General features: G+C 40.9%; 1 protein-coding gene across 4 annotated transcripts in view; it reads left to right on the forward strand.

The window, feature by feature from the left end:
* The window catches only part of mrvi1 (murine retrovirus integration site 1 homolog), a 61,978-nt gene extending 51,270 nt beyond the window's left edge, over positions 1 to 10,708 (forward strand). For 2 of the 4 annotated variants that reach the window (XM_037545511.1, XM_017707274.2), the window contains 7 exons: positions 1,160 to 1,313; positions 3,711 to 3,760; positions 3,864 to 4,004; positions 4,522 to 4,583; positions 5,505 to 5,624; positions 9,391 to 9,522; positions 9,820 to 10,708. In XM_037545511.1, coding sequence (XP_037401408.1) covers positions 1,160 to 1,313; positions 3,711 to 3,760; positions 3,864 to 4,004; positions 4,522 to 4,583; positions 5,505 to 5,624; positions 9,391 to 9,522; positions 9,820 to 10,060 — 900 coding nt within the window. In that variant the 3' untranslated portion in view covers positions 10,061 to 10,708. Of the gene's footprint in view, positions 1 to 1,159; positions 1,314 to 3,710; positions 3,761 to 3,863; positions 4,005 to 4,521; positions 4,584 to 5,504; positions 5,625 to 9,390; positions 9,523 to 9,792 lie in introns of all 4 variants that reach the window. The other 2 variants (XM_037545512.1, XM_017707272.2) reach the window with 2 other exon arrangements.
* Positions 10,709 to 14,439: the final 3,731 nt, after the last annotated feature.

Here is a 14,439-nt window from a genome sequence, read left to right on the forward strand (position 1 = left end):
TCGAAACCGGGTCAAACTTGGCGAAAGGTCAAAACACAGGAAGCTCAAAGTAGAGAGTAATTACATCAAACAATGCCTCGCAACGATTCTCACTAAAGTCCCAGCTTATATAGGTTGGGACTGAAGTTTGTCAGGTGCAAGTGATCAGTACTCAGGCGACTGGGATCGCTGACAGGTGCGGGGGGAAGATCACATGATCCCCCCGAGCACTCTGGGAAATGAAGTCCGATTCCCCCGTTGACTGCATGACAGTCAGACTCTGAAGATGAGACGACACTACATTCCCAAACTGTCATCACCACTGAGCAGCTTTTCAGTCGGCAGCTGTGACAGAAGAGCAGCTAAGCAACCTGGAATCAGCCAGAAACTAACGCAATACCATTCGCCAGACGTGTCGTCTGACCTTCAGAGTCTGACCAAACCGGACTGAGCCATAAAACTGACCCAATAAAAAACAGAAAAGCTGCTCAGTGGTGACGACAGTTTGGGAATTTAGTGTAAGGAGCTGGAGAACGAACTGCAGACTGTGCAGCGAGTGGGCGGAGCTTGCCACTCTGACGTAACTGAACATTAAAACATATTAAACGCCGCCTTCACGAACCAATTTATTAATTTATTACTTTATTTATTTAACTGTTGTATAAAAGCAATAGAACACTCGAGGAGTGTGTTATCACTATAACATCATGGCTGTGATGATCTACGGCGACCAAATCACAGCCGTGATGTTATTGCGCGATAACACACTCCCTCTTGTGTTCTACTGCTTAATTATAGCACAACAGGAATCAGGAAGTCCTCACTGAGACCCAGAGTGAATACAGCACCACTTGATCTCTGATAAAGAAACCATCTCTGAAAGCCCATTTCATGTGGAAAGCTAGGAATGATTATGGGGACATAGAAGATCTGTAGTTGTGAGGAATAGAGCTGGCAAAAGCTACATGGGCAGACAAAGCAATGGACACAGGCAATAAGGGAAAATTCCACTGGCTTATTAAAACATTCTGCATAATTCAAGATGAAGACAGTCAGTCAGAGTGTCAACTCGAAACAAATCAAGTTGAATGTGAATTGTATCATATCCCTAAAAGTTGCCTTCGATAGTAATAAAGACATCAGTGAGTCTTGTTATTAACTCATTGCATTGGTGTTACAGGAGAAACGAATGAACAAGGCAACAGAAGTGATGCTGCAGTACGTGGAGAACCTAAAGAGGACATATGAGAAGGACCACGCAGAGCTGATGGAGTTTAAGAAACTAGCCAATCAGAACTCCAACCGCTGTTATGGTGCCTCCATGGAAACTGGAGGTGAGTCTGTTACAGTCGAAAAAAGTAAAATGTTCGAAAACTGAAAAGCAGTTTCTGGTAACTGGACCTTCTACCTGTTTTATGAAAGCACACATTTCCGTTGGTTGTTTTTTTTGTCAGTTCGGGGGGAAACCATGGGCCATATTACAGAAACGTATTAAGCCTGAAATCTGAAATCTGCTGAGGTCACCATGACAACTTCAGTTAGGACTGAATCTAGGATAGAGGCTATTACAGTTCATAGTCTTGTCTTACCTCGTAAGCATACAGTATTACACAAACATCCTCACTAGACAGAAAAGTCCTAAAGTCTGTCCCAACTTTAAGATAACCCCCTTAACTTCTTTTTTAACCACCTGTTTCTATTGTTTAATGCAGAGACAGACAGTAAAGTCCACTATAACTGGCATAATGATGTTACATTCATCTACGCTGAAAACGGTGCTGTGATTTATGAGTTTTATTTATGACATTTTTCGAACAGCTTTTTAAAAATGGCTGACTTCACAGACACGACCTCCACCATCCCCTCTTATTACCTTATTAATAAGAATCAGAATCAAGCTTTATTCGCCAGGTATGTTTACACATATATGTAATTTTGTCTAAAAATGAGCAGTTTAATTGCTTGTTACCCATTGAAGAAAAACACGTGGTTAAGATTTTCAACTTGGATATGCCTGAAGTGATTAGGTTACAAGTTAAACTGAAATAAAGACTTCATTTGAATTTTAAAGAAGTTAACTTTGACTGAATGAAGGTTTGGCTTTAACAGAACTTGCATGTTTTAGGTTGCATGAAATTAAATTAGTTAATAGTTAATAATTAATAGTTAAATTGCTTGTTACCACATGAAGTCATTTTCATCAAGTAGATCTGATGAACCAGCTTTTACAGTGTAAAAGTAATTTGGCTTTGGTTACAGGAGCTCACAGTGCACAGAATCAGTCAAACATTTACATGTAGTCAATAAAATAAAAATAAATATATAAATAAAACATGCATTCCTACCATCACTCTCTCTCTCACACACACACACGCACACAGTCATACCTGTAACCCTTACATTGTGCAAAGTATGAGTCTTAAGTTGAAGTGCTGAGTGCAGCAGCAGTTAAAGGGTGTATAGTGCCAAAGAAAGGGCTCAGTGAGGTGACAGTCAGGTAAGTGGGGTAATAAGGCGGGTAAGTAAGAAGTTAGAATAAACACTGGTTTGAAACGGCAGTTCCAATGGATAGATTTGAGTTTGATACTATATACCAGTACATTAAGAAGTGCAGTTCAGAAGCTGGAATATTGTTTATGTATAATAATGAACTGTTTAAGAGAGTGATGGCTTGTGGGAAGAAGCTCCTCTGTAGCCTGGATGTCCTGATTCTCATCTGGCTGAAGCGCCGGCTTGAGGGAAGGAGCTGGAACAGGTGGTGGCCGGGGTGGGACAGGGTATTTACCTGATAATGTTAATGAAAACTTGTCAGATAAAATATTACAATGATGGTGGAGGCAGAGCTGAAAGTGTGATTGTTTTTTAGAATAATGTAAGCATGGTTGGCTAAAGCGTTTGGGAAACTGAAACTGAACCTGGGGAGCGGCTATGCTCAGATACAGCACGATGCACTGTCACAATATTCTTCAAGTGTATTGCGCTTTTTCTACATCAGTAACATCGCTGTCTGGCTAACTAACTTGATTATTTTGATTACGTGTTTACATTTCAGCTGTGCCAGTATGGCCGGTTGCTAGATAACAGACATCACAGTTGATTATTACATCACAGTTTGTTATTAGTGTCTATACACTGATCAGGCCTAACATTATGACCACCTCCTTGTTTCTACACTCATTGTCCATTTTATCAGCTCCACTTACTATATAGGTGCACTTTGTAGTTCTACAGTTACAGACTGTAGTCCATCTGTTTCTCTGATACTTTGTTACCCCATTTTACCCTGTTCTTCAGTGGTCAGGACCCCCATGGACCCTCACAGTGAGTTGACACAGTGTTTTAAATCTTCAGCAGCACTGCTGTGTCTGATCCACTCATACCAGTGCAACACACACTAACACCCCACCACCACATCAGTGTTACTGCAGTGCTGAGAATGATCCACCACCCAAATAGTACCTGCTCTGTGAGGGTCCATGGGGGTCCTGACCACTGAAGAACAGGGTAAAAGGGGGCTAACAAAGTATCAGAGAAACAGATGGACTACAGTCTGTAACTGTAGAACTACAAAGTGCAGCTATATAGTAAGTGGAGCTGATAAAATGGACAATGAGTGTAGAAACAAGGAGGTGCTCATAATGTTACGCCTGAGCGGTGTTTAACATGGTTGAATGCTTTCTGTGTTGTGGCACATTCTGAATGCTGCATGTTTTTATGCTTGGCTTGTCTAGATGATGGAGTTCCACGTACGTCGAGATCCATGTCTCTGACCATGGGAAAGGTACTTTGCCTTTGGTAGAAGCTTCTTGTTTAAGTACATGAAATGTTGGAGAAATAATACATTCATTGTTTGATTGTAATCAGTCTGTGTTTTGTCCCTCTAGCCATTACCTAGAAGGAGAGTCAGTGTGGCTGTGGTTCCAAAGTTTAATCTCCTGGTCCCTGGTCAGACCCCAGCCACAGCAAGCACTTGCCTTGGCCCTGGCGCCAGTCCCATCACTGGCCCGGGTGCACTTCCTGTACTGGTAGGCTCTCTTTTGGCTGCCTCTTCCTGTCTGTCACAACACTGTAGCCATTGTGTCTATGTGTGTCAGGTGATTGATGATGATGCTTTATCAAAGTTGCTCTCACACGAGTAACTTCTACATAAGCACATCGATTAGAACTACTCGTCATTTGTCAAGATACTGCAGTTTTAGCTGATTTTGTGGTGCCAAGGTTTATGATTTTGTTGGTGTTTCTTATTTCGGTAACACTTTACTGTGGGGTGCTGTTCATAAGGCTACATGACATCTACATAAGCCTGTCATTACAACTGACATAACTGTTTATAAATGCTTATTACAACGGGCGTCATCTGTCATAAAGGCTACCTTGATCAAAATTAGCAAATGTAACCTTTATAGGCAAATGACAATTATTGGGACAAGCTTTTATAAACTGTTCTGTAGGGCTATGTCAGTTGTCATGACAACATGTAGGTGTCATGTTGTCTTATGAACGGCACCCCGAGTAAAGTGTTACCCTTATTTCTCTATCTAGTGTGAGGCAAATAGTGTGAAGAGTGACACCCCTTCAGATCCAGCACAGCAATCTGCAGGAGAGTGAGTAAACAAATGACCTCTATATTCTGTTGCTTTCATATTAAAATCTTGTAACTTGTCATTTTTGGACCCTTATGTTTTTACCCCATTTGGACCAGTAGAAATGTGTCAGAATTTAAGATTCTGTTACATTAATGTATGTTGAAGTGAAGAACTTTGTTTCCTTTTCCTGTGAAATGACCAGTACTAGCACAAAAAGCACACCCTAGAATGTCCAGCTCTGCAAAAACGTTCAAGACCAAGGTCATTTACTGTTGTTTCAAAACAATGTGATGGCTGCAGTCTCGGACACTCTGTACATGGAGTTCCTTTATCAAGACATCTTGCTGCACTGCAGGATATTTTGTTTGTTTGTCTGGCCTTCAGGAAGCCTATCTGAAGGAGTGGGTCAGTAAATCATTTAGAACAGGAAGCATGGGCCTTATAAAGCACTGCAAATTATGCAACTCCCCCCCCCAACATTTTTAGCAGGTTCAAAATAGTTCCAGAGCATTCTGCAAAAGCCCCAGCTGCAGCTGGTTTTACATGCTATTCTGAGATTTAATCTAAACATTTGGGCTGGAGCATTTGACAAAGTCCAGGCTTCGGGTCTGGCGCCCACTCTTGTTAATAAGGTGAGACTAAAAGGCCCCTTATGCCATGTACATCCATGCCAAAGGCCTCAGCTATGAGAGAGAATAACAACTACTTTGAAGTGCGTGTCTTTTAAAGCAAGGGACATTTTTAACACTCCCTGTGCACAGCTTATGACTTCAACATTGTTTTTTGGACATTTGGTCTCCCAAGTGTGGGCCACTTTAAGCAGTGTCCAGCCGCTTCATTAAAGTGAGGGCCAAAGGGTTTAGTGTCATATCGTCTGCGTAATGTTTCACGTTTATAGCTCCAATGCTAACTCCTCTTTGCTCTTTCAAAACAATGCAGTGGAAAAGTTCCGAATGAGCAGGAAAGTGAGGCAGCCGCACCGCTCAAAGTTTCCTGCAGTCTGGAAGAGATCAGAGCAGAGATCAAGGCCAAGATCGAGGAGGAAGCCTACAAAAAAGGGTAACACCTATAAGGTTGATTCCACGTACACACATGAAAATAAATTTTGGCACAATGCATCCATCATAGTCTGATTTTCCACAATCACTGTAGCTCAAAATGACTGGCGAATACTGGCAAATCTACAAAAATGTAGAATGATAAATGTATTTCCACAAATATGTTCATATACACCATTCAGGCATAACATTATGACCACCTCCTTGTTTCTACGCTCACTGTCCATTTTATCAGCTCCACTTACTATATAGGTGCACTTTGTCTACAGACTGTAGTCCATCTGTCTCTCTGATACTTTGTTAGCCCCCTTTTACCCTGTTCTTCAGTGTTCAGGACACCCATGGACCCTCACAGAGCAGGTACTATTTGGGTGGTGGATTATTCTCAGCACTGCAGTATCACTGATGTCGTGGTGGTGGTGGTATGTTAGTGTGTTAGTGTATGTTGTGCTGGTCTGAGTGGATCAGACAGAGCAGTGCTGCTTGAGTTCAATTTCAGTTTCATATCCCCCACAGCATTTCAATCTGGGCTTTGACATTTCGGATCCCTCCACTTCTTCCTCTTGAGCCAATCCATTGTGGATTTACTTGTTTGGGATCGTTATCCTGTTTTAAGGTTCATGTCTTCAGCTTCACATTTTTTACAGATGGTTTCATATTCTTTTCTAGTACTTTGTGGTATGAAAGGTTCGCCAGTCCCCATGCAGTAAAGCAGCCCCAAACCATAGTATTTCCTAAATGTCAGTATTGCATCTCTAACTTCTCCAGTCAGTTCTAATTACTATTACTGAACTGTGTTGTGTGTCTGCTACTGGCTGCTAAATTTCCTTTGGGATCAATAAAGTATCTATCTATCTACCTGTCTATCTACCTATCTATCTATCTAAGGTTAGAAAGTGGACCTCAATGAAGGGCAAATACAAACTGTGTTTGGCAACAGATCAGTACAGTCTTTAACTTTACACCAGCAGGTATTTTTTGGGCGGTGGGTCATTCTCAGCACCCGTAGTGGCACTGATGTTGTGTTCATGTGTTAGTGTGTGTTGTGCTAGTACATGTGGATCAGACACAGCAGTGCTGCTGGAGTTTTTAAACACCTCAGTGTCGCTGCTGGACTGAGAATAGTCCACCAACCAAAAATATCCAGCCAACAGCGTCCTGTGGGCAGAATCCTGTGACCACTGATGACGGACTAGAGGATGACCAACACAAACTGCGCAGATGAGCTATCGTCTCTGACTTCACATCTACGAGGTAGACTGTCAAGGCAGGAGTCTCTAATAGAGTGTACACAGTGTTTAAAAACTTCAGTGTCTGATCCGCTCAGACCAGGGCAACACCCAAACACGCTACCACCATGTCAGCTTCACTGCAGTACTGAGAATGATACACCACCCAAATAATACCTGCTCTCTAGAGGTCCTGTGGGGGTCCTGATCACTGAAGAACAGGGTAAAAGGGGGCTAACAAAGTATCAGAGAAACAGATGGACTACAGTCTGTAACTGTAGAACTACAAAGTGGACCTGTATAGTAAGTGGAGCTGATAAAATGGACAATGAGTGTAAATACAAAATTGGGTTCACTTCACTCTTAACACACCACTTCTATAAGGATCACTAGCATCACATAATATAAGAGTTTATAAGAGAACTATACCAATTACAGATTATATCTAAATCTGTATATACAAACAGGAACCATTTAGGAACCTCTGTTTTTAAGAGTGTAGCAAGAAACAGAAAAACATAGTTGGCATTATGCTTTAGGGCTGCTGTCAGCAATGGGTGTCTAATAGGGGATCTATTGTGCTTTTCCATTATTTTCCTTTCCTTTAGTTTTTTTAGAGCTTTTAGTGCATGTAAATGGTCTGCAAAGTTACATAGCTCAAAGTACATGCCAGAGGGAGCAACTCTTTCACAGAAACCACTATCATTTTTGGCTAAAGTTCTTGAAAAAGTTGTGTTTACTCAACTTGAATCTTTTTTAAATGCTGATTCTGGTTATCTGTCCTGGTCTTGCTGGACTTGAGTGCTGTATTTGACACTGTTGATCATGAAATACTCATTGAGCATTTGGAACATTGTGTTGGGGTCAAGTGTTTTCTGTTAACATTGGGAAATACTTCTCTTCATCTGCGGCCATGACATCTGGAGTTCCACAAGGGTCCATTTTAGGCCCTGTGCTTTTTTTGCCATACATGCTGCCCCTAGGCTAAATTATTCGTAAACATAACATTTCATTTTACTGTTATGCAGATGATCTACAACTATACTTACCTTTAAACCTTGGAAATCATTACTCCTTAGGAAGACTCAATGAATGTATCATGGATATTAAGAATTGTATGACCCAGAGCTTTCGTCAACTGAATGATAGTAAAACAGAGGTTATTTTATTTGGCCCCCCCACAGTAACCAAGAGCTTGAAAGAAAATCTGGGTTCTTTAACCCCCTTTATAAAAACACGAGTTAAAAACCTTGGGGTGATTTTTGCTGATGAATTAAAATTTGATAAGCAAATAAATGCAGTGGTCAAGGCCGGTTTCTTCCAACTTAGGAAAATCTCCAGGTTTAAATTATTTCTTAATGCTTCGGATTTGGAAAAAATCATTCATACCTTTGTGACATCTAGATTGGATTACTGTAATGCACTGTATTTTGGAATTAACAAGGCATCTCTGGCTCGTTTACAACTAGTTCAAAATGCTGCAGCCAGAATGTTCACTAGTACAAAGAAAAGAGAGCACATTACTCCAATTTTAGCATCCTTACACTGGCTCCCAGTGCATTACAGAATCCAGTATATAATGGCACTGATGGTTTTTAAAGCACCTGCATATGTTGAGGACATGCTTTGTATATATGTGCCCTCAAGATCTTTAAGGTCTGCCTCTCACTCACTTTTAACTGTTCCTCAGTCTTTTTTTAAACAAAAAGAGGATCGTGCTTTTGCTGTTGCTGCACCAAGACTTTGGAATGGCCTTCCAAGTGACATCGGGCATGCGTCATCTGGGACTGTTTTTAAAGCAAAGCTTAAAGCACATTTTTATCAATTAGAATTCAGCATTCGTTGATCTGTAGACTGAGGTCTGTACACTGTGTGAATGTATGGTAGTGGTGTTCGGAAAGTGGGAAGCCGTTTTGTTTTATTGTGAAGCACTTTGGTTTTAAATGTGCTATAGAAATAAAATTTACTTACTTTTACTTACTTTTCTCAGCTGCATGTTGCAAGATGACACAATCTCATAACACACAGTTCTTATTGGCTGCCTACCAGCAAGCCTGGTACACCCTCACACAACACACAGCAACTACTGGAGGCCAAGAAGAGTTAGTTCAGTTTTATAACCAAGTGAAGATGACACTGACTTGACTTTCACAGTTGGGCTCTGGTTCAAACTGATACAGCAGAACTGACGCTATTAAAAAAAATTGCCACACCGGAGTTTACAGCTGCTCAGGAGAGAAGGGTCTGTGTGCAGACTGCAAGACAGGGGCGGAACATGTAAAGGTGTAACCGCTCTGGCAGTTGACTAATCAGAACAGAGTGGGTGAGCTGACCAATCAGAGCACACTATGCTCATCAGGAGTAGGTGCTTAAAGACACAGGAGCTCTAACAGAGAGATTCAGACAGAGGGTGAAAAGTGTTCTGGAAAATGTAAGCATATAAATATATTCTTATATTGGAACAGCCCCCTTCCTTTCAGATTATGTGCAATCATATATTGCAGCATTCCCAATGTGTATATGTATTTACTTTTGCAGGTATCAGGAAGGACTGAAAAAGCTTAAGGAGCTTCAGGAAGTCAAGGAAGAGGAAGAGAAGGCAGAAGAAAAGCTGATAGAGGCTAAAGAGATAACTGGAGAGGAGTTGGAAAAAGAAAAGAAGCCAAGCAGGTAATTATGCCTTATTATCCTATTCCTTAAAGCCAGGTTTTTCCCAAGTCAGTTCTTAGGAATCCCACCGATGATCTGTGGCTTTGCTCTCTATACCAGGTTCCAGCATACCTGAGCCAAGCTATGCAGAACCAAAAAACTGGTTCAGGTGTACTGGGAGCTGCTAGAGAGCAACAATGCGAACTGTCTGGGGATCCCTCAGGACTGGGCTGAGAAAAACTGTATAAGACAACATTAAAATGGCAAATGGATATTGATGATCTCAACCAGTGTCAACATCACATTTTATCGTTACAGTAGATATGAGGAAGCACTGGAAGTCCTTGACCGGATTTGTCCGAAGATCTTCAAACGGAATAGGACTCTGTGGATTGTTCTTACCTTATTCTTAGTTTTATTCGTTGTGGTCAATCTCGTACATTTCTTCAGCAACCACTACAGTGTCCAAGGGGACACGTCGGCAGAGAAGTCTGCCGTTCCAGGCAAGAAGAAGTTTTTAGGACTGCATGTAGGATCTAAGAATCCCACCCCAGAGTAACACCGAGCCTACACACCTCCATGTTTCAAAGACAGATCGAGGAGTTCATTGAACTGTGGAACTGAACTTGGGGATCTATGAATCATGAATAATTCAAATGGGGAGCACAGCAAAATCACCTACTTATCTTTAGGGACCAAGTGGGCTTGTAACATACCAACATTTGAGTATAGCTTCATTAGGTGTTCTACTTCACCTGGAGACAATAATGTGGTTTTATCTTTGGCTACCAGCATTTTCCAAGATTAATGTACCATTTCAAAGATACACATTATATTGCCACTCAAACTTTACTATTTTACTTCTCAGGTTTTATGAGATGAAATAAGAATGATAGTACACTATTTAAAAGAGCTTTAATCTTTGGTATGGGTTTTAAAATCTTTGCTAATGTCTACATGGTTTATTTGATTTGACATTCCAAGGTAGCTCCTGAAGTGCAATATTTTTGCAACACATATTTGCCATTTTTGATTTGATTGTGTTGAATTGTGACCTTGCAGCACAATAGTGTGAACAATTTTTCCAGAAATTTTAGAGAGCACTTTGAATTAGCATGAGAGATTTGTCATCCTTTTAGATATTTTGCACACGTGTGTTAATGGTCGTGCCACCTCACCTTTTAATAAAGGTGTCTTTAAAAATGTGCTCAGTGCTTTCACCTAAGATAATGCAGTATATGCCTTACTTCACTATCCTGATGGTCAGAGAACACAGAGTATTGTATTAACCACTGCTTTCTTATTATACTGCAACAGCGACTACAGGAATGTGGCAAATACTCACTGTTCATTTTTTAAAGAAATACCTACCCTGTACTTTCACTTCATGAGGTCCACCTACATTATAGCTCCACTATACACCGATCAGGCATAACATTATGACCTTGTTTCTACGCTCATTGTCCATTTTATCAGCTCCACTTACTATATAGGTGCACTTTGTAGTTCTACAGTTACAGACTGTAGTTCATTTGTTTCTCTACTTTGTTAACCCCCTTTTACCCTGTTCTTCAGTGGTCAGGACCCCCATGGATGCTCACAGTGAGTGGACACAGTGTTTAAAAACTCCAGCAGCACTGCTGTGTCTGATCCACTCATACCAGCACAACACACACTAACACACACTGTCTGATCCACATCTATTTGGGTGGTGGATCATTCTCAGCACTGTGGTATGACATGGTGGTGATGTGTTAGTGTGTGTTGTGCTGGTCTGAGTGGATCAGACACAGTAATGCTGCTTTAGGGGTACAATAACTGTAGCCCACCTGTTGTCTTGCACAATTTGATGTCCACCCTCTACCCAATTTATCATTGGTCAGTTTATGGACAGGTATTACATGGGTGATGAATCATTCTCAATACAGCAGTGACACTGACATGGGGTACAGTCTCCAACTGTTCATGTACAAGAAGAACCTACAGGGGAGAAATCTTTAATAAAGTTAACAGAATTTAACTGTGATAATCTAGAGATGAACTGATAAACTAAAGCAAAAAACTTAATAAATGAATGGAGAATGAATGGAGTGCAGATGCTTCCAGACAGGCGTACTGCATGATACAGTTAAGCAACAATCTACCAAACACTGGGATGTATAGATATACTTAGCAGGCCCGGTTAACTTCAAATTTGGTCAAAGATGGCAAGAGGAAAAGTGATTTTCTGAGGGAGTTTGTTTTTGGTGTTGCTGAAGCAGAAGCTTCATTGATAAGGACTGCTCAACAGACTAGTATTTCAATAGAAACAATGATTAAAGTCACATTTGCATTTAGAACTGTGGGAAAAACATCAGTAAACATGATTGTGGCATACTCAATGCCTGAAGCTTGTGCATTAGTGAAATATGTACAGAAAAACAGAAGAGAAACTGTTCCTACACTATACCAACAACAATGTGGTTGCTCTTCTGTTTATTCTGTACATATTTCACTATGTGTTTGGTGTAGTGAAGTGGGTAACACCTCTGCTTTTACGCTGTAGACCAGGGTTCAATCCCCTGTCTGGACAAGCACCCTACACTGTGCCAATAAGAGTCCTTGGGCAAGACTCCTAACATTACCTTTGCCTACCTATGTAAGTTCATCAAATTGTAAGTCGCTCTGGATAAGAATGTCAGCCAAATGCCATAAATTTAAAGGTACCTTAGGTGACTGAGAATGTCAATGCAGGACGTTCTCAGACTGCGTCTGCGAGAACAATTTATCTACATGTACACAAATGCAGATATTATAGTAGAGTGCATAAACCACTCATTATAAAGACAAACGCACAGAGAGTTCAGTGCTAAAAACTAGGGGTGGGAATCGCCAAACTTTCTGTAGAGCATCCCAACTTTTTTGGAAATGGAATTGTACAGTTTATGACCTTTTTTCAAAACAACCCCCAGGCCTTTGTCAGTAATCTTCCAGGTTTGTTCAACAAACAAGAGGAGGTCTGCAATTTTACCCCGGTGTAACTTTTGTGTACTGTTCTAGATTGGAGAACATAAGACCGCAGTCGCCAGTCTCCTCTGCAATATTATAGTCCCAAAGGAATCCACTGCCCTCGACCTCCAAGCATCACAAGTTAATGCAGTCCTTTCTGCTGCAATCAAAGATTCCTCAACTTTAAGCTTCACTTCTCTGTAGCGCTTGGGTACGGTTGTGTAGGTGAAAATACATTCCAGTGTCTTTGCTGTTGATTTTTTTCTGTTATATGAACGCAGGTCTTTGCAAATGAAGTAGGTCATGAACTGCGTTATTTTCTTCGCTTGTTCAGAATCGAAAAGTAGCTTTGTCCAGATAAGTGTGTCCAGTTTTCTCTGTTTTTTCGGTAGAGCTGAATTAAAAGTCAGCTTCTTATTCGAATTTCCCCCTTCCACCTTAAATGGGGCAGCAGTTATTTTCTGGCACTGGAGGCGTGAGAACATAGCTGCTACACCATTTAAGGTGGAACAGGAAAATGTAAAAAGGAAGCTGATGAATAGGAAGCCACCTTTAGCCTCATTTGCCATTATCAGTTAACTCTATCTCTGGATGGTGGCATATGAGGGGAGTCTCACGTTCGTAGTATTGCCCCCGTATTTTACGTTTTATTTGCTGCCGTGGTGTCAATCCACTTGTCCTCTTAGAGGGAACACTGACTGCTCACCTTCATCTTGTGATGAAACATTTCTATCCTGATAAGAGTATGAAAATGAAAGCAAATTTGACAATCAACCGTTATGTCTGTTACCTGGCAACCGACCATACGCACACAGCTGAAAAGTTAATACATAATCAAGTTAGTTTAGCAAGAGAGCTAGATATTGTTACTGTTGTACAAAAAGGTCAAACAGATCCTTTTCACAGTGTCGACCCTCAGTTTCAGTTTCCATTTCCCAAACGCTTTAGCCAAGTGCACCAACGTTATTCCTCCTAATAAACAGACACATGCTCAGCTTTGTCTTCACATCATTAGCCCCAATCACTGTAATATTTTATCTAATGAGTTTTCATCAACATAAACACAAAGGTAATAAGACGGGAAGTGGAGATCGTGTCCCACAAGTCAAAGAACAGTTTTCACTGTAGATAATTGTAGCACCATCATGCTGGTTAAAGTGAACTGTGCTGCTTGTCATTGCATAAAACAATAGAATCAGACAGTTAAACAGAAGGTAAGACTCCTCTGGGGTTGATCTTAAATTTAGGAAAGAAACTAATTTAGTTAGGATGTTTCTGTAATACTGTTTTCTTATCTGCAGTTACTGATGAGATTATAACTTATGAACTGTTCTGTAATTGCTTCTGTCCTAAATTCAGTCCTAGCTAAAGTTGTCAAGGTGACTAAGCAGATAAGATTTCAGACTTAAGAAATTGGTTTTAATCTATTTGGACACCTATGACAGACTGTCGATGTGTAAGACAGCGCTATCAACCACCATCAGAGGGAATATCTGTTGGACAAATGGTGTTCCAGTACATTTCTAAACACTTGTACAATCTACGCCAAGCTGTTCTGGTGGCTCATAGTGGCCGAGCATGTTACTATGAAACTTTACATTGTTTTTCCACTTTCCGTCTGTAGTTATTTTGCCATTGAGTTTCTGTATTGTGCTGCAGGTGGTGCCACACACTTTTGCCATTAGGTCATATTTTGCAAACATCAGCAGGGGGTAAAACTGCACAATCCATTCTGATATAAGAGCTGCTGACTCGCTGATGTTGGCAGAGAAGTAACTGGCTCATTTTTCCTGTGCTCCTGCGTCATTTCCCCCTAACAGTGAAATGATGCAGCGTGTGTATGTGTGTATGTGTGTGTATATGAGTGTGTGTGGAGTGGAGATGTTTTGCTGGAAGTGGGACAGAGCTGTGTGTCAGTGAAAGATCACAGGAAGTGAGAGGAACATTTGT

Source organism: Pygocentrus nattereri, chromosome 15 (genome assembly GCF_015220715.1).
Source record: "Pygocentrus nattereri isolate fPygNat1 chromosome 15, fPygNat1.pri, whole genome shotgun sequence".
In the NCBI taxonomy this organism is placed as follows: Eukaryota; Metazoa; Chordata; class Actinopteri; order Characiformes; family Serrasalmidae; genus Pygocentrus; species Pygocentrus nattereri.